The sequence below is a fragment of the Heteronotia binoei genome, chromosome 13, assembly GCF_032191835.1.
Source record: "Heteronotia binoei isolate CCM8104 ecotype False Entrance Well chromosome 13, APGP_CSIRO_Hbin_v1, whole genome shotgun sequence".
Taxonomy (NCBI): domain Eukaryota; kingdom Metazoa; phylum Chordata; class Lepidosauria; order Squamata; family Gekkonidae; genus Heteronotia; species Heteronotia binoei.
The window spans coordinates 13,495,235-13,515,754 of record NC_083235.1 but is presented as its reverse complement, the minus strand read 5'-3'; the positions used below and the strand labels follow the sequence as shown (position 1 = coordinate 13,515,754).

Sequence of the window (20,520 nt, the reverse complement as noted above, 5' to 3'; positions counted from 1 at the left end):
TGCCTCGAGGTTGACGCAGCCTTCCATCCTTCCGAGGTCGGTCAAATGAGTCCGCAGCTTGCTGGGGGGAAAGTGTAGATGACTGGGGAAGGCAATGGCAAACCACCCTGTAAAAAGTCTGCCGTGAAAACGTTGTGAAAGCAACGCCACCCCAGAGTCGGAAACGACTGGTGCTTGCACGGGGGACTACCTTGACCTTTTACCAGTGACGTCAGGGATGTGTGAGTTATGCAAATGAGTTGCGCTAATGAGCTCCAGCACCTCTTTTTCTACAAAATGACCCTATCGCATTGCACCCCAAGCACTGCAAACTGAACTCCTCTCGACCTGTTTGGAGACGCCATGAGAGAGAATGAAGCCCAGTACCTGCTCGCAAATGGCTCCGGTGATGGTGACAGGGAACAGTCGGACCGTCCCGCGGCCAAGGTTCTCGCGCTTCCGTTGCTGAGAAAACAACTTCAGCTCCTTTGCCTCCTCCTCCTCTAGCGAGCTGCAGTACTGAGCCTGGGGGCGAGAAAGAGAGTCACTTGCGAGAGACCCACAGAATGTCTGTCCTCAGCGCCTCTGGGGCTGCGTTGCTGTTCCTGTACTAGGAGATCGCAGTATGTGTCCAAGGCCCCTTCCAAACAATTACCTAAGAGAACGTAAGAGAAGCCATGCTGGACCAGGCCAATGGCCAATCCAACATTCTGTGTCAACAGTGGCCAAAAAAACCAGGTGATATCAGGAGATCCATCAGTGGGTCCAGGACATTAGAAGCCCTCCCACTGTGCCCTCCCCCGCAAGCACCAAAAATACAGAGCATCACTGCCTCAGACTTAAGAACATAAGAGAAGCCCTGTTGGATCAGGCCAATGGCCCACCCAGTCCAACACTCTGTCACACAGTGGCCAAAAAACTCAGGTCCATCAGTGGGGCCAGGACACCAGAAGCCCTCCCACTGTTGCCCCCCCCCCCAAGCACCAAGAATACAGAGTATCAGTGCCCCAGACAGAGAGTTCCAACGATACCCTGTGGCTAATTGCCACTGATGGACCTCTGCTCCATATGTTTATCCAATCCCCACTTGACGATGTCTATGCTTGCAGCCACCACCACCTCCTGTGGCAGCGAATTCCACATGTTAATCACCCTTGGGGTGAAGGACTTCCTTTTATCCGTTCTAACCCAACTGATCAGCAATTTCATGGAGTGCCCACGAGTTCTCGTATGGTAAGAAAGGGAGAAAAGTACTTCTTTCTCTGCCTTCTCTATCCCGTGCATAATCTTGTCAACCTCTATCATGTCACCCCTCAGTCGATGTTTCTCCAAGCTAAAGAGCCCCAAGCGCTTTAACCTTTCTTCATACCTGGAATCCATCTAGTTGCCCTTTTCTGCACTTTTCCCAATGCTATAATATCTTTTTTGAGGTGTGGCGACTAAACCTCCTCCGGTGTAATGAACAGAAGATTCATTTGGGTTCACTCTTACCCTAGTCGCAGCCCGCAGGCAGAAAGATCAAAGGAGAGGGAAGGGGGTGGAGTCACATATCTGTGCGCCAGTCACCCAGGAAAACTGGAATGTCATTTAAAACAAGGTTCCTTGCTAGGGGAAAACAACAATAACATGTTGAAGGGGAGGGGCAGAGAGAGTAATTAGATATCTAGCAAATGCACAGCTGGTACCCACACTGAGGCAACCAGGTATAGCTCCCTCTAGTGTCACAACCATTGCTGGCAAATCCAGTCTTCTTTTACACCAGGAGTGGCCAACGGTAGCTCTCCAGATGTTTTTTGCCTACAACTACCATCAGCCCCAGCCAGCATGTCGTTGTAGGCAAAAAACATTTGGAGAGCTACCGTTGGCCTCCCCGTTTTACACAACGAAGCCTCACCAAGCTGCTAGCCCTCATGAAGGCAAAGATTCGTTTGAAGGTTCTGCGGCCATCCTTTCGGAAATCTGACTCGTATGCTGTTGAATTTCAGGTAGTCTTTCAAGGGTGCTATTACAGCTCCTTTGCACAGCTAACAAAGCCTGAATAAATGATGCAAAAATAGGAGAACGGGGTTCGCTCCAAGATTTCAGCAATGGCATTCTAAGGACTTTGAGTTCCGGCTTCTGTTTCCTGATGCCAGCCAATTGGGTTCGCCTCGTCCAACTTTGGAAACCAAGCTCCGTCGGAAGTTTGGGTTGCCAAATCCGGGTTGGGGAAATCCTGAAGATTTAGGAATGGTGCTTGGGGAGGACAGGGACCTCAGTGGAGTACAACACCAATAAAGGCCACTCCAAAGCATCCCTTTTCTCCAGGGGAACTGGTCTCTGCAGCCTGGAGATGAGCTGGAATTCTGGGGCTTACTCCTAGCCAGTTTGGTGTAGTGGTGAAGTGTGCGGACTCTTATCTGGGAGAACCGGGTTTGATTCCCCACTCCTCCACTTGCACCTGCTGGAATGGCCTTGGGTCAGCCATAGCTCTCACAGAGCTGTCCTTGAAAGGGCAGCTGCTGTGAGAGCCCTCTCAGCCCCACCTACCTCACAGGGTTTGATTCCCCACTCCTCCACTTGCACCTGCTGGAATGGCCTTGGGTCAGCCATAGCTCTCACAGAGCTGTCCTTGAAAGGGCAGCTGCTGTGAGAGCCCTCTCAGCCCCACCTACCTCACAGGGTTTGATTCCCCACTCCTCCACTTGAACCTGCTGGAATGGCCTTGGGTTAGCCATAGCTTTCATAGGAGTTGTTCTTGAAAGGGCAGCTTCTGGGAGAGCTCTCTCAGCCCCACCCATCTCACAGGGTTTGATTCCCCACTCCTCCACTTGCACCTGCTGGAATGGCCTTGGGTTAGCCATAGCTCTCGCAGAGCTGTCCTTGAAAGGGCAGCTGCTGTGAGAGCCGTCTCAGCCCCACCTACCTCATAGGGCTTGATTCCCCACTCCTCAACTTGAGGCTGTGTCACGGCCCGAGTCTCTGACACGAAGCTGCGGCTGCTATCGTCCTGGCAACGAGCCAGGACCTCTCGCAGACAGCCCAGGCGAAGCACAGGGAGTGGTCGTAAAACAGTCCAGTTGATTGATAACGTAAACAGGCAGGCTGGAGGGTGAGACGGAAGCTTGGTCAGGGAAGCCGAGAGTCAGAAGCCGGGGAGCCGAGCCGAAAGTCAGAAGCCGGGAAACAGAGCCGAGAGTCAGAAGCCGGGAAGCAAAGCCGAGATCAAACGATACCTAAGCCAGTCCGATAAGCAAAGCCAGAGTCCAGAATACCAGTCTATGGGTCAGGCCGGGTCAGGAATGCACAGGTTCTTTCCGAAGCAAGGGGTGCGAGACGCAGACACATCCAAGGGTGTTCGCTTGTTGCCAGCACAGTTTGGCCTGAGGCCAGGATCCCAGATATACTGCTGGCTAATTGGCTCGTTAGAACTCCGGGCTCAGATCTCTTCTAGCCCGCATGCGCGCCTCTCTACGCCTGTTCCTGAATTCCAGGCGTCTCCTCTCGCGCAGGCGGGCCCCAGGTGTTGGTGAGTCTGGGGGAGATGAGCTAGTACCTGGTGTGGCCAGATTGGTTTCAGGTGGCCCCTGCTGCTGGCTGGCTCCTTCAGGACTTACGTCCTCTGTTGCTGAAGGCATCTGCACAGCAGGGGCGGGGTCAGAAGCAGGCACCTGCTCTGAGTCAGCAGGGGCAGGCATGACACTATCCCCCCCCTCAGGCCCCCCCTCATCCAAGCCGCCTGGCTTATCTGGGTAGGCCTCATGAAACTGCCGGAGCAGGTCAGGGGTATGCAGGTGGGCAGCCGGTTCCCAGGAGCGATCCTCGGGAGGGTAGCCTTCCCAGTCCACCAGGTACTGGAGTTGACCTCGGTGCAGCCGGGAGTCTAGGATCTGGTGGACTTCAAACTCTTCCTCATCGTCCACCAGCACCGGTGGCGGAGGCGGTGGTGGAACGTCCCTGTTTGGGTCCGGCGCTGCCGCTGGTTGGAGGAGGGAGCGGTGGAATACGGGGTGTATCCGGAGGTGGGCCGGAAGGCGTAGGCGGAATGCCACGGGGTTGACTTGCGCCTCTATGGGGAAGGGCCCGATGAACCGATCGGTTAGCTTGGAGGACCGGCCAGGAGTCCGGAGGTACCGGGTCGAGAGCCAGACAGAATCTCCGACCTTGAGGGGGGCTCCGTCCTGGCGATGTCGGTCCGCGGCCAGTTTGTAAGCGTCCTTGGCGCGCTGGAGCTGAGTGCGCAGGAGGGCGTGGAGCGCGTGGAGTTCCTCAAGTCGGTCGGTGGCTGCGGGAACGTTGGCGGAGGGGCCGAGCGGAGGGAAGAATCGGGGGTGCAGTCCATAGTTGGCGGCAAACGGCGTGGTCCGCGTAGAGCTGTGGACTGCGTTGTTATACGCGAACTCTGCCAGGGGTAGCAGAGTGGCCCAGTTGTCTTGCTGATAGCTGGTATAGCAGCGCAAGTACTGCTCCAAGGTGGCGTTGGTCCGCTCGGTCTGCCCGTCGGTCTGGGGATGGTAGGCGGAAGACAGGTGTAGTTCTGTCCCCAAACCGTGCTGGAAGGCCTGCCAAAAGCGGGATGTGAATTGTGGGCCCCGATCCGAGATGACCTGCGTGGGTAACCCGTGCAGGCGGAAGACGTGGTTTAGGTACAGCTGGGCAGTCTCCGGCCCGGATGGTACTCTGGCACAGGGGACGAAGTGGGCCATTTTGGTGAACAGGTCCACCACAACGAAAATGCAGGTGTGGCCCTGGGATCGTGGCAGGTCTACGATAAAGTCCATGGACACCACGTCCCAGGGACCGGCGGGAGTCGGCAGGGGTTGCAGGAGACCGGAGGGCTTGGCCGGTACGTTCTTGGCTCGGCGGCAGACCTCGCAAGAAGCCACGTAGCGACTAACGTCCGCTCGGACGCGAGGCCACCAGAAGTCCCGGGTCAACAGATGGGCGGTCTTGTGCTGCCCGAAGTGCCCAGCCGGGGGGGCATCGTGGGCCAGCCGGAGGATGCGGGATCGGAGAGGCCCGGGAGGGACGTACAACTGCTCCCGATGGTAGAGCAGCCCATCCCGGGTGGATAGTTCTCCGGCAGGGTCTTGCTGCGGTTCCTGCAGGTGTTTCTGCGCCCACGGGTCGGTGTCTTGGCTGGCCTGTATCTCGGCCACCAGGGCGGGTGCGGTCAGAGTGGCGGCAAAGACCGAGGGTGGCAGAATACTAGCCCTGGGGGCTTCGGTGGCACTAGAGGTGTTATAGTCCGGCCGGCGGGACAGAGCGTCGGCTCTCTGGTTCTGGGAGTGCGGGACGTAGGTGATGGTAAAGTCAAATCGTGAGAAGAACAGGGACCACCGGATCTGCCGCTGGTTCAGCCGGCGGGTGGTCTGCAAATGTTCCAGGTTACGATGGTCGGTGAAGACTTGGACCGGATGCCTGGCCCCCTCAAGGTGGTGGCGCCAGACCTCAAAGGCCACCTTGATAGCCAGGAGCTCTCTCTCCCAAATGGTGTAATTGCGTTCGGCAGCCGAGAGCTGCCGGGAGTAGTAGGCGCAGGGCTGCCATGGCTGGCTAGGCTCGTCCCGCTGGGAGAGCACGGCTCCGAGGGCCACATTGGAGGCGTCCGCTTCCACCATGAAGGGCAAGCTCGGGTCAGGGTACCGCAGAAGGGGACTGGAGGAAAAACTCTGCTTGAGCTGGCGGAAGGCCCGGTCGGCTTCGGGGGTCCACTGAAAGGGCTCCTTCGGTCGGAGGAGTCTGGTCAAGGGCTTGGTGAGGTCGGCGTAGCCCGCGATGAATTGCCTGTAATAATTGGCGAAGCCCAGGAGGCGCTGGATGTCCTTCCGACTTCGAGGGGCCTGCCATTGAAGGATGGCGTCGACCTTCCGCGGATCCATCTGGGTTCCCTGGGGGGAAATGATGTGCCCCAGGAACTCAACGGACTGGAGGTGGAAAGCACATTTCTCCAGCTTGGCATACAGGCGATTGGCTCGGAGTCGCTGTAGCACCTGGCGGACGTGGTGGATGTGCTCCTGTTCGGATGCAGAGTAGACCAAAATGTCATCTAAATAAATGATCAGGAACCGGTCTAGCAGGTCACGGAAAACGTCATTCATAAAATGTTGGAAGACGGCGGGGGCATTGGTGAGCCCAAAGGGCATGACCAGATGTTCGTATTGGCCATACCTGGTGCCAAAAGCGGTCTTCCACTCATCCCCGGCTTTGATACGAACCAAGTTGTAGGCCCCGCGAAGGTCGAGCTTGGTGTAGATCGTGGCCCCTTTGACGCGGTCGAGGAGCTCAGGGATCAGTGGGAGCGGGTAGCGGTTCCGAATGGTAATCTTATTGAGGGCCCGGTAGTCGTTGCAGAGTCGCAGGTCCCCGGTCTTCTTCTTAACGAACAGGACAGGTGAAGACAGGGGCGAGGTGGAGGGTCTAATGAACCCTCGGGCCAAGTTCTTGTCCAAGTACTCCCGGAGGGCAGCCAGTTCCGGGTCTGCCATGGGGTACAGGCGGCCTGCGGGTAGCGGAGCGCCGGGCACCAGGTCGATGGCGCAATCGTAGGGCCGATGTGGGGGAAGCTGGTCTGCTTCCTTCTCATTGAAGACGTCCGCGAACTCCTGGTAGGGAGTTGGGAGTGTGGTGGCGGCCCCCAGGAGGCTGGTGGTGCGTGGGGAACCGGGTTGGTTGACAGGCGGCACCTGAGTCGAGTCGGGTGGTAGCGGGGAACAGGGTGCGAGGGTACTCGAAAAGCTCAGTTCACGTTGCACCCAGTCCACATGGGGGTTGTGGGCTTGCAGCCAGGACAGGCCCAAGATAACAGGGAAGCGTGGCATGCGGGCCAAATCGAAGGTCTGCTTCCCTTGGCGCTGTTGGACCCACAAAACGAGTGGTAGAGTTTCGTGGCGGACCGGCCCCGAGCGCAGCAGACGACCATCCACTGCCTCGACCAGTGTAGGAGTTCCCTTTTCCCGAACGGGGACGCCATGCTCCTTGGCAAAGTGGCTGTCCATGTAGCAGCAGGCAGCCCCTGAGTCCAACATGGCATGGACGAAGATCCACCGGTCGTCGGGAAGCTGCAGGCGGATCGGGACCAGGAACGGGGTGGGTGGTGGATGGACGGAGCTAGAGGACCTCAAGGAGTGCCCCAGGCCAGGAGATCCGGCTAGACCTGGGGCTGGCCTTTTACCGAGGCAGCGGAGCTCGGGGTGCGCTTTGATTTGGCCGGGCAGGAGCTTGCAAAATGCCCGTCCCCTCCACAATACAGGCACAGGTTGTGGGTGCGCCGTCGGTTCTTCTCCTCAGGGGTCAGGCGAGGGCGGGCGCCGCCCAGCTGCATGGGTTCTACAGCCGGCGGTAAAGCTGGGGTACCTGGAACGGGAGCCGCCGGGGGGGGCCTTGTTGGAGTAGTGCCCCTCTTCTGCCTCTGGCGCCGACCTTGCAGTCGCCCATCAATGCGTAGACACAGCAGGATCAGGTCCTGGAGGGCGGCTGGGCGGTCGGTGCGTGCCAGTTCGTCCAGGACGGCATCGGAGAGGCCTTCAGTGTACTGGTCCACCAAGGCAGCTTCATTCCAGGCCAGGTCTTGAGCCAGCAGCTGGAACTCTGTGGTATACTGAGACACAGAGTTCTGGCCTTGGTGCAGAGCCCGTATCTTGCGATTAGCTGTCTCAGCACGCACAGGGTTGGCATAGGCGGCCTGGAAGTGTGCCTTGAACCGTGTGTAGTCTGCTAGCAGCGGCGAGGGCTCTAGCAGCAGAGGAGTGGCCCACTTGGCCGCTGGCCCTTTAAGCAGGCTCAGGATAAAACAGACTTTTGTTTTGTCTGTAGGGAAGTCGCCCTGCCTTATCTCCATGTATAGTTCACACTGGGCGAGGAAGGCAGGGAACTCTTCCAAGTTTCCTGCGAATTTCTCAGGAATGCTCACCGGGCAGCGAGAGCGGGGAGCAGCGGCGGCAGCCAAGGCCACGGCATTGGACGCAGTCTGCTGCTGCAGAGTAATCACCGCTTGGGTTAATTGCTGCACCTGGTCTAGGAGCCCCGGCAAGGGGTCCATGCCTCCTGCCGCTTGGTCCGTCATGAGCGTGCCTGGTGAGTTTTGGGGTGCTGGCAAGCTGTCACGGCCCGAGTCTCTGACACGAAGCTGCGGCTGCTATCGTCCTGGCAACGAGCCAGGACCTCTCGCAGACAGCCCAGGCGAAGCACAGGGAGTGGTCGTAAAACAGTCCAGTTGATTGATAACGTAAACAGGCAGGCTGGAGGGTGAGACGGAAGCTTGGTCAGGGAAGCCGAGAGTCAGAAGCCGGGGAGCCGAGCCGAAAGTCAGAAGCCGGGAAACAGAGCCGAGAGTCAGAAGCCGGGAAGCAAAGCCGAGATCAAACGATACCTAAGCCAGTCCGATAAGCAAAGCCAGAGTCCAGAATACCAGTCTATGGGTCAGGCCGGGTCAGGAATGCACAGGTTCTTTCCGAAGCAAGGGGTGCGAGACGCAGACACATCCAAGGGTGTTCGCTTGTTGCCAGCACAGTTTGGCCTGAGGCCAGGATCCCAGATATACTGCTGGCTAATTGGCTCGTTAGAACTCCGGGCTCAGATCTCTTCTAGCCCGCATGCGCGCCTCTCTACGCCTGTTCCTGAATTCCAGGCGTCTCCTCTCGCGCAGGCGGGCCCCAGGTGTTGGTGAGTCTGGGGGAGATGAGCTAGTACCTGGTGTGGCCAGATTGGTTTCAGGTGGCCCCTGCTGCTGGCTGGCTCCTTCAGGACTTACGTCCTCTGTTGCTGAAGGCATCTGCACAGCAGGGGCGGGGTCAGAAGCAGGCACCTGCTCTGAGTCAGCAGGGGCAGGCATGACAGGCTGCTGGAATGGCCTTGGGACAGCCATAGCTCTCGCAGAGTTGTCCTTGAAAGGGCAGCTTCCATGAGAGCTCTCTCAGCCCCACCGGCCTCACAGGGTTTGATTCCCCACTCCTCCACTTGCACCTGCTGAAATGGCCTTGGGTCAGCCATAGTTGTGGCAGAGGTTGTCCTTGAAAGGGCAGCTGCTGTGAGAGCCCTCTCAGCCCAACCCAACTCACCGGGTCTCATTTGGAGTACTGTGTGCAGTTCTGGTCGCCGCACCTCAAAAAGGATATTATAGCATTGGAGAAAGTCCAGAAAAGGACAACTAGAATGATTAAAGGGCTGGAACACTTTCCCTATGAAGAAAGGTTGAAACGCTTGGGGCTTTTTAGCTTGGAGAAACGTTGACTGCGGGGTGACATGATAGAGGTTTACAAGATAATGCATGGGATGGAGAAAGTAGAGAAAGAAGTACTTTTCTCCCTTTCTCACAATACAAGAACTCGTGGGCATTCGATGAAATTGCTGAGCAGACAGGTTAAAATGGATAAAAGGAAGTATTTCTTCACCCAAAGGGTGATTAACATGTGGAATTCACTGCCACAGGAGGTGGTTGCGGCCACGAGCATAGCCACCTTCAAGAGGGGGTTAGATAAAAATATGGAGCAGAGGTCCATCAGTGGCTATTAGCCACAGTGTGTATATGTGTGTATATATATATAATTTTTTTTTGGCCACTGTGTGACACAGAGTGTTGGACTGGATGGACCATTGGCCTAATCTAACATGGCTTCTCTTATGTTCTTAGGGTGTCTGTTGTGGGGGGAGGAAGATAAAGGAGATTGTGAGCCGCTCTGAGACTCTGAAATTCGGAGTGGAAGGCAGGATATAAATCCAATATCTCCTCCTTCTTCTGTTAGCAATGGGCCTCGGATATGATTTGGAGCAGGGGAATCAAACTCATTTGTTATGAGGGCCGGATCTGACATAAATGAGACCTTGTTGGGCCAGGCCACATGAGTCATAATATGGAATACCAGGTAGCAGAGATATCAACTTTATTGAGGACACAGACAAACACAAAGATTTTTTTAAAACTTAAAATAAAACATGCTTAAAGCATTAGCACTCGGGCTTAAAGGTGCTTTCTTTGTAACTCTCTCATGGGATCGAGAGAACTGGGCAAAGGAAGCTTTGGCTCATTCCTTTCTTCCACAGGGGATCAGGAGGGGGAGGAGCCTCAGCCAATAGAAGGAAGAGAGGCTTGGGTCAGTAGCTCTGCTGTGCAATTGAGAGAGCCGGGCAAAGCAAGCTATCCTTCCCCTCCTTCCTCCCCAAGGGAGGAGCCTCAGCCAATGGAGAAAACAGAGGTTTGCTCTGTAGCACCTGTGCAATTGAGCAAGCCTGGCAAAGCAAGCTATCCTTCCCCTCCTTCCTCCCCAAGGGAGGAGCCTCAGCCAATGGAGAAAACAGAGGTTTGCTCTGTAGCACCTGTGCAATTGAGCAAGCCTGGCAAAGCAAGCTATCCTTCCCCTCCTTCCTCCCCAAGGGAGGAGCCTCAGCCAATGGAGAAAACAGAGGTTTGCTCTGTAGCACCTGTGCAATTGAGCAAGCCTGGCAAAGCAAGCTATGATGCAGAAGGAAGCAAGAGAGAGGGAGAAGGAAGCAGACAACAGCCTGATTTGGCCCCTGGGCCCCTGATTTGGAGTCTTCAGACAGGGTGCAGGAAAAGACTAACAGAACATCTTGGGGCTTTATTCTGCCATTCTTGATTGGTTGAGGTTGCGCATGTGACAGTGGCCTCCCCAAGTTGCACCATGCTTCCCGTGGACAGCTCCTCCGCTCTCTGCAGCTCACTTCACCTTCCTGCCTCATGACCTCACCTGACTTCTGTCCCCCTTGCCTCACCTCCTTCCTCACCTGGAGGACCACTCCCCAGCCTTGGGCTCCAGCCCAAACTCAGTAATAACTCAGTAAGGTGCGCCCTTGGGACAGCCACCCGGCTTTACTTAACACTGCACCTGCCTGATCAGGATTGCAATATTGGCTTTCCTGGAGCAGGGAGTCTGGCGCAGGCATTCTCAGCACACACACCCTCCCCCCCCGCCCCCGGCACAGCATTCTGTATCCGTACCAGCCCAAGAAAAGCTTCCTGGTGTCCTCACCGCCTGTTCATTCCATCCAGCGCCTCCTCCTAGTCCTCTTATTATTATAAGGAAGGATAAATGACAGCCCCGCAGTTGGTTTCTCGGCACTAATCATGATCCTGGCATATATCTCTATCCTCCCTTTTCTTACCGAGCTCAAGAGCCCTAATCGCTTCCAATCTTGCCTTTCTCAGAAGCCCTTCCAGACATTTTCTAGCTTTTCTTACATTTGTTTCTGGAATGGAGCCCAAAAGAAGACGACGGCATTGGATTTCTACCCCGCCCTTCACTTGGAGTCTCAGAGTGGCAGACAATCTCCTTTCCTTCCCCTTCCCACAACAGACACCCTGGGAGGCAGGTGGGGCTGAGAGCGCTCCTTTGAGAACTGCTCTTGAGAAAGCTGCTCTTTCAAGCACTGTGACTGGCTCAAGGTCACTCCAGCAGGTGTGTGTGGGGGATTCAAACTTGGTTCTTCCAGATTAGAATCCGCACAGTTAACCACTACACCACACCGGCTCATGCTTAACCATTACACCAAACTGGCAATGCAGAACTATTCTGGAGCCCTTCACAGGCCTGAAAAGAAACCATCGTTTTCTGCCTCATCCTCCAGTTTTCTCACTTCTGCAAGTTTTCTGCAAGCAGGCCTACCCCTAGAGGGCCTACCCACGTGAAGCACGTGGACTCTTATCTGGGAGAATCAGGTTTGATTCCCCCACTCCTCCACTTACAGCTGGTGGGATGGCCTTGGGTCAGTCATAGCTCTTGTAGGAGTTGTCCTTGAAAGGGCAGCTTCTGGGAGAGCTCTCTCAGCCCCACCCACCTCACAGGGTGTCTGTTGTAGGGGGAGAAGATATAGGAGATTGTAGGCTGCTCTGGGTCTCTGATTCAGAGAGAAGGGGGGTATAAATCTGCAATTCTTCTTCTTCTTCCCTTTATGGATTCTGTGCTCCTCCAGCAGGAGTAGGGTTGGAATGTGAGATGGGAAATTCCTGGAGATTTAGGGGGGTGGAGCTTTGGGAGAGCAGGGTTTGAGGAAGAGAGGAAACTTTGTGGGGCACAGGGCCATGGAATCCAACCCCCACCCCCCAAAAAAACCCAGCTAATTTTCTCCAGAGGAATGGATCTCTATGGACCGGAGATCATTTGGAATTCCAGGAGAGCTCCAGGCCTCCCCTGGAGGTTGGCAACTCCACATAGGAGGCCTGTCCTCCAAGTGTCCGAGGAAGCATGTTCACAATGTGGCCCACACAGGTGCTCCCCGTCTCATACAGAGCTGGTTTCCAGTTCTGGCTTCCAATCTAAAGCGAGCCCATTTAAACTACAATAGATTAAACGCCAACATCATCCTAAATATAGAGAGAATTAGAGTCTCATTGGCAACTTTCAGTTTGTACTTATTGGTTTGTGTGTGTTTCGGGGTTCCTTCCCCTATTTTTATGGGCCTCACAGAACCCTAGAATTCAAATGGAGAGCGAAGGAGGAATCCACACAAATCAGCCCCTTTTAAATTGGATCAGGCCAATGGTCCATCCGATCCACACTCTGTGTCACATAGTAGTCAAAACCCAGGGGCCGTCAGGAGGTCCACCAGCAGGGTCTGAACTACAGAAGCCCTCCCACTGTGCCCCCGCCAAGCACTAAGAATACAGAGCATCACTGCCCCAGACGTAAGAACATCAAAGAAGTCATGTTGGATCAAGCCAATGGCCCATCCAATCAACACTCTTGTGTCACACAGGGACCAAAACCCAAGTGCCATCAGGAGATCCTCCAGTGGGACCACAACTCTGGAAGCCCTCCCGCTGTTGCTCCCCCACCCCAAGCAGCAAGAAGACAGAGCATCACTGCCCCAGATAGAAGGTTCCTTCTATACCTTGTGGCTAATAGCCACTGATGGACCTCTGCTCTGTATATTTATCCAGCCCCCTCTTGAAACTGCCTGTGCTTGTAGCTGCCACCACTTCCCGCAGCAGTGAATTCCACATGTTAAATCCCTCTCTGGGTGAACAAATACCATTCCGAGAGAACGGTGACTAGCCCAAGGCCATCCAGCATGCTTCATGGGGCGGAGCAGTGGGGAATCAAACCAGTTCTCCAGGTCAGAATCCATGACTCTTAACCTCAACACCATGCTGGCTTTCAAGCATCCAACCTTGCGTGAGACCAGGGGTGGAATTCTAGCAGGAGCTGCTTTGCATATTAGGCCACACCCCTTTGATGTAGCCAATCCTCTAAGAGCTTACAAGGCTCCTTTTTGTAAGCTCTTGGAGGACTGGCTACATCAAAGGGGTGTGGCCTAATATGTAAAGGAGCTCCTGCTAGAATTCCACCCCTGCATGAGACTGTGGGAAAGGATTCTCAGTCTTACACCTGAGCACGAAACGCCCCCTCACCTCACTGTCATGGGGGGGAAGCTGGTGCAGCAGCTGGCGGATGCGGTATCGTTCTCCGGGGCTGTTGACATACGGGACCTTGTCTTCAGGGAGGCAGCTGAAGAACTGGTACACCTGCAAGGGGAGGGGGAAAGAATGACAAGCGGGTCAAAAACTTTTTTCCAGTGAGAGCTGTTCGACAGTGGAATCAGCTACTGAGGGAGGTGGCGAGCCCCGCCTCGCTGGCAGTCTTGAAGCAGTGGCTGGACAAACACTTGCCAGGGATGCTCTGGCCATCGGCAGCCAGACTGGCTTAATGTAAGAGCCACACAGAATAAACGTCAGATGTCTGAGAGACGCAAGACATGAGCGTTGGATGAAGGAAGGAAGGAAGGAAGGAAGGAAGGAAGGAAGGAAGGAAGGAAGGAAGGAAGGAAGGAAGGAAGGAAGGAAGGAAGGAAGGGAGGGAGGGAGGGAGGGAGGGAGGGAGGGGTGGAAATAAAGCAACTTTAACTTTCAATGCATTCGCCAAGCCACCAGCTGATTTAAAGAGACAAATGCCTTCTCCAAGCTGGACAACTGGGCAGTGGGAGCATTGAGAGCCACACAATATGTGTGAAAGAGTCACATGTGGCTCCCGACCCACGGTTTGGCCACCCCTGCTCTAGGCTGATCCTGCATTTAACAAGGGGTCAGACTAAATGGCCTGTATGACCCCTTCCAGCTCGGTGATTCTTTGATTCAAACAAAATGCTTTACGGCGGCTGGATCGGAAGCCCAGAAATATGTGTCTTAGTTTTTAACCTGTAGGAGACATTGTGCTGTCGTGGTTAAGAGCATCGCACCAGGATCTGGGAGACCCAGGTTCAAATCCCCGCTCTGCCATGGAAGCTCGCTGGGCGACCTTGGGCCAGTCACACATTCTCCACCAAACCCACCTCACAGGGTCATTGTGCAAATAAAACTGAGGATAGGATAACGACGGAAGCTACCTTGAGTCCCTCTTAGGGAGAAAGGCAGGGTATGATAATGATGATATTGGATTTATATCCCACCCTCCACTCCGAATCTCAGAGTCTCAGAGCGGCTCACAGTCTCCTTTATATTTTATTGTAACCATGGTACTTACCATGCCTTGTTAGCCGCCCTGAGCCTGCCTTTGGCGGGGGAGGGTGGGATACAAAAATAAATTTATTATTATTATTATTATTCCTCCCCCACAACAGACACCCTGTGAGGCGGGTGGGGCTGAGAGGGCTCTCACAGCAGCTGCCCTTTCAAGGACAACCTCTGCCAGAGCTATGGCTGACCCAAGGCCATTCCAGCAGGTGCAAGTGGAGGAGTGGGGAATCAAACCTAGTTCTCCCAGATAAGAGCCCCCGCACTTAACCACTACACCAAACTGGCTCAAACTGCAAAGTAAAATTTTAAAAATAATAATGTCATCCTGTCCATCCTTCAAGGGATTTAGGGAGTCAGACTTGGTTCCCTTTGTACATTTTCTTCTCAGAACAACCCCGTGAAATCGGCTAGGCAGAAAGAGAGTCACCCAGTGCCTTTCCTAGCTCAAATCCAAGCCCTGGGCTACTGCGACATGCTGGCTCGTCAACTTCCACTCCTCTCTCATGCAAGTTTTCCAGGAGTCCCAAGTGACATAAAACAGAGGTCCCCAACCCCCGGTCCGTGGACAAGTACTGGTCCGTGGCCTGTTAGCAATTGGGCCGTGAGTTGTATAATTATTTCATTATATACTACAATGTAAGAAGAATAAGACATTGGATTTATATCCCACCCTCCACTCTGAGTCTCAGAGTGGCTCACAATCTCCTTTATCTTCCTCCCCCTTGTGAGGTAGGTGGGGCTGAGAGAGCTCTCCCAGAAGCTGCCCTTTGAAGGACAACTCTGCGAGAGCGATGGCTGACCTAAGGCCATTCCAGCAGCTGCAAGTGAAGGAATGGGGAATGAAACCTGGTTCTCCCAGATAAGGGTCTGCACACTTTATCACTACACCAAACTAATAGAAATAAAGCACATTTGTGTCATTTTGAAACCATTACGCCCCCTCCCCCAGTCCATGGAAAAATTTACTTCCACAAAACTGGTCCCTGGTGCCAAAAAAGGTTGGGGACCGCTGACATAAAAACACAACAGACCTCCAGCAGCACCTTCAAAGTCAAATACAGCAGGGGTGGCCAACGGTAGCTCTCCAGACTTTTTTTGCCTACAACTCCCATCAGCCCCAGCCAGCATGGCCAATGGCTGGGGCTGATGGGAGTTGTAGGCAAAAAACATCTGGAGAGCTACCGTTGGCCACCCCTGAAATATAGCACAAGCTTTCCCAGATCAAAGTTCATTTAATTAGGTGCGCGTGGAGCATGTATCCAGAGCTGTCATCGGTAATCCAGAGTTACGAGCATCACTCAGATACGCCGCACGAAGCGAGCTCTGACTCATGCAGGTTTACGCGAGGGATAAATTTGGGGCCACCGGACAGCTGTTTCATTTTGCCACATCAGATGAACACGGTGCCATCCCTGGGATTACTACTGTCGAAGACTATTGAGCAAGCAGGGGGAAGGCCAATTAACTGGATGCTGGAAGCCAGTTTCAGAGTTACCCAACGCTCTCGGTCAGGAATGTATTATTCGGTCCTGTGGCTGGTATCGAGTTTGTAACTCAGTTTTGCTGATCCTTTAAAACAGAGAGGCTCTCCGGATGTTACCGCTTGAGGCCATTGCTACCTCTGTACTTGGGGAAATCTATGGGGTGGTCTCAGGCCTTGAACTCGGCAGGAGCTCACAGGAGCGCAACTCCTGAACCTTTCTGAGGGTTCCCCCTCTTCCTCCCCACCTACCTTGTCCACTGAATAGTAGGTGCAGCTGCATAACAATCCCTGGATTAGGAGAGCAGGCAGCCGGCCAGCCACCAGGGGCTTTGCCATACCCTCAGCAGCTGTCATTAACCTCTGGAGAAGCCCGCGCCACCCTTTCTCCACTTCTTATGTGATTTTGGGTGGCGGGTGGCTTGCTGGCCTTTTGACTGTGTGTGGGGGGGGGGGCGGTGACGGCCAAGGAGAGCCCCAGGGGAGCGAGGCCTGCTTAGGCTGGCTGGATCTCTAGCCAGCCCAAGCAGGTTTCACTCACCCGCAGCTCTCCTTTCTTGCGTTGGGTTGCTTTTGGCTAAGGGGGAGCAGCATATGCTAATGAGTTATGCTAATGAGCTCCACCACCTATTCTTCTACAAAACGACCCCTGGATCGTCTTGTGATTCCCCACACATCATGTAGAATACCCAGATCAGGAGACGCCACAATAATCTTCCCTACCCTGAATCTTGAATCCTATTCCCCCCCCCCCCAAAAAAAAATGTGGCTGGTCTCTAAGACAGTCCTTTTTGAGCCTATAGGCCCCTTTGGAATCTTGACAAAGCGCTGTAGGCGCTGCCACACAACGGCTGCCACAAAATGGCTGCCGCAGCAGGAGGAAGACCCAGACATGAAATGGCCGCCTCAGCCTATCAAGTCATGCTGGGAAGATCCTTGCGCTGCGGTGGCAGCTGTTGCCAAAGCAACATTTTAAAAAATCTGCACAGCCAATCAAATCTCCAATAGCCAATCCGAAGCCTTGCTGGGCAGAAGCCCCACCCACTGTCTCAGAACACCTGGTGGGCACCAGGAAAGGTTTTGGTAGACGCCCTGGCAACCATGGGCATGACATTCGGGATCCCTAGTCTAAGATAAGGAGCCCCGTGGCGCAGAGTGGTAAGCTGCAGTACTGCAGTTCAATGCTCTGCTCACAACCTGAGTTTGATCCCAGTGGAAGCTGGGTTCAGGTAGCCGGCTCAAGGCTGACTCAGCCTTTCATCCTTCCGAGATCAGTAAAACGAGGACCCAGCTTGCTGGAGGGAAAGTGTAGATGACTGGAGAAGGCCATGGCAAACCACCCCGTAAAAAGTCTGCCGTGAAAACGTCCTGCTGCGACATCACTCCAGAGTTGGAAACGACTGGTGCTTGCACAAGGGACTACCTTTACTTCTTTTTTTTAACTCTAAGATATGAATGGACTCAAACAGGGGTCATTTTGTGGAAAAAGAGGTGCTGGAACTCATTAGCATAACTGCTTTGCATATAAGAACATACGAAAAGCCATGTTGGTTCAGGCCAGTGACCCATCCAGTCCAACACTCTGTGTCACACAGTGGCCAAAAAAGAAGCCACACACCTCTGACATCAGCTCAGCATCTAGCTTAAAATGCTTCTTGAATTACAATTGTTATAATAAAACCTTACCCACATCGTACTTTTAAAATGACTTTCTTCCTATGTTGCCACAGTGGCATGAGGAAGATTTCCATCCATCTGCTTCATATGTTTTGGTTATTTTCTGTTGTTTTTGTGTGTGTTTTTTGTGGGGGGAAATATTAGAAAGTTTGTTGAATTGTAGAGTTCAGCAAAATTTTCACAGGGTGGGGGAGCCCAGAAGCAGGTATTGGAAGGGGAGTTGTTAAAAAAGAAAGAGCACAACAAAATTCAGAGGTTCCAGAGCTCTGCTCCGGTGAGCTTCTGCCCAAAATGAGGCCTAGACTCCAACACAGCAACTCTTGGAAACCATTTCTCTTGCTCAATCCAACGATACCAGAGACCTTCATACGAATCAACCAAATCCAAAGGGTCTCCAACGGCACAGGAAAAACAAACAAGAGAGAGCTCAGGTTTGTTTCCTCCCGGCTAGCTGGCTAGCAAAGCACTTGCGCTCAACCCACACTAGTGTGTCACAGCTCTAAGCTCCTGCACTGGCTGTAGACCCAGCCGGTTTGGTGTAACAGTTAAGAACAGCAGACTCTAATCCGGAGAACAGGGCTTGATTCCCCACTCCTCCTCCACACACAGCCATCTGGGAGGCCTTGGGTCCAGGCACAGCTCTCTCAGCCCCACCTATCTCGCAGGCTGTGTTCCCTCTATGCTGAGTTAGTGTGAGCTAGCTCACAGTTTTTTAGCTTCCGGCTCACACTTTTTTGTCTTAGGAAGGATGGCTCCAGGGCAAGCTAATTCAATGCCAGTAGCTCGCTAAGTCGAATTTTTGCTCAGAAGCCCCCACATCTTAGAAGGAGCATTGCTTGCAGAGTGTCTGTTGTGGGGAGAGGAAGGAAAGTGATTGTAAGTTGGATAGTGAAGGGTGGGGTATAAAACGTCCTCCTCCACCTCCTTCTTCTCTTACTCCAGTTTGGTGTAGTGGTTAGGTGTGCAGACTCTTATCTGGAAGAACCAGGTTTGATTCCCCACTCCTCCACTTGCAGCTGCTGGAATGGCCTTGGGTTAGCCATAGCTCTCGCAGCAGTTGTCCTTGAATGGGGAAGCTTCTGTCAGAACTCTCTCAGCCCCACCTACCTCACAGGGGTGTTTGTTGTAGGGGAGAAAGGTAAAGGAGCTTGTGAGCCACTCCGATATTCAGAGTGAAGAGTGGGATACAAATCCAATTTCTCCTCCTCCATGGGGAATGATGTCAGGGCATCCCCAGAGACGGGAAAGATAAATCCCCTGTCAGCTGCTGGGAGAAAGACCCGGCAGCCCTACAAGTTCAGAGACTAACAAAAGTTGTTCCAGCAGAAGCTTTCAAGAGTCAGAGCTCAGATTCTCCAGCTGCATGGACATTCCTAAGGTCGAATCCATGGGACTCTTTGTTTTATTTGCCTGCTACAGACTAATCCAGAGACTCACTGGAAACCAGCTCAAAGCAAGGGACTGGTCCCTTCCCACGTGACCACAGCAGCTATTTTTTTAATCCACTTTGCCTCCCACCCGCGCAAAATGGCCATTTTGTGACACTGTCCACATTTTGCGGCAGGGACCACGACCCTCTCTTTCAAAATCCCCAAAGCATCTCTCGGGACCGGGATAAGTACAGTGAGCACTTCCAGCAATGAAAAGCACTAGATTCCCTGTAATCTGCTTTTGAGAAGGGCTTACTAATCCAATCACAGTAGGGAGGCCTTGTGGAAAAGATCAGGTTACACAACACACGTACCTGATAAGCCGCAGAAGGGCCGGCAATTAAATTAAGTCGATACTTCTTTTAAATTCTCCATCACTGTGCTTTGAAAAACCCTGTTTTATTAATTCAACAGATAACTGATATCTCCTCCCCCCCTTTTTTTAATGGGACAGAGTTTTCTCTCTTTTCTTTTTTTCAGGGTTATGCCTTAAATACCCAGGGCTTTTTTTGTAGCAGGAACTCTTTTGCATATTAGGCCACACACCCCTGATGTAGCTTATAGAGGACCTACTGTAAGCTCTTGGAGGATACATCTGGGGGGGAGGCCTGATATGCAAAGGAGCTCCTGCAACAACAAAAAAGCACTGTAAATACCTCTTCCTAAATAACAGTTCTGTAGAACTTGAGAATTTAGAACTTGTAGAACTGTGAGAGCTGGATCATAAGGAAGGCTGAGCGCAGAAGAATAGATGCTTTTGAGATGTGGTGCTAGAGAAGACTCTTGAGAGTCCCTTGGACTGCAAGAAGATCCAATCAGTCAGTCCTAAGGGAAATCAACCCTGACTGTTCCCTGGAAGGTCAGATGCTGAAACTGAAGCTCCAATACTTTGGCCACCCAATGAGAAGGGAGCACTCCCTGGAGAAGACCCTGATGCTGGGAAAGGCAGAAGGCAAAAGAAGAAGGGGAGGGCAAAAGAGGAGATGGCTGGACAGCGTTACTGATGTAACAAACACGGATTTGAGCAGACTTCGGAGGATGGTGGAAAACAGAAGGGCCTGGCGTGACTTTGTCCATGGGGTTGCAAAGAGTCGGACTCAACTGTGCGACTGAACAAAAAGAACTTGACAATTTGCTCCCAAAACTAATAGGATCCAGAGTCAGAGGTCAGGGTGGAACCTTGCCAAAATGTTAAAGGCTAGAGTCAAGGTTCCAGCTCCCAGCTGAAAAATTCCTGGAGATTGGGGGGGTAGAGCCTGGAGACAACAGAAAAAGGAGAGCAGAGGAGCCTGGGTGAGGTATAATGCCAAATACCCCACTCTCTGTGGCAGGTTTTTTTCTCCAGAGGAACTGTTTTCTGTCATCCAAAGATCAGCTGCGATTCTGGGAGAGATAGCCAGGCTTCACCTGGAGGTTGGCAACCTGAAGATGGGGGGGGTCACAACTGGGTCAGGACCAATATTCCCTCTAAATTGCAGAGTCCTGTGAGCAAAATTCTACTTTGTGAG

The 20,520-nt window shown here is 53.3% G+C and overlaps 1 protein-coding gene across 3 annotated transcripts in view; it reads right to left on the bottom strand.

Moving 5' to 3' along the window:
• PRICKLE3 (prickle planar cell polarity protein 3) overlaps positions 1-20,520 on the bottom strand; it is a 70,730-nt gene that overhangs the window by 27,183 nt on the left and 23,027 nt on the right. For all 3 annotated transcript variants that reach the window (XM_060252748.1, XM_060252750.1, XM_060252749.1), the window contains 2 exons: positions 13,325-13,438; positions 367-504 (listed from right to left, as the gene is read on the bottom strand). In XM_060252748.1, coding sequence (XP_060108731.1) covers positions 367-504; positions 13,325-13,438 — 252 coding nt within the window. The remainder of the gene's footprint in view (positions 1-366; positions 505-13,324; positions 13,439-20,520) is intronic.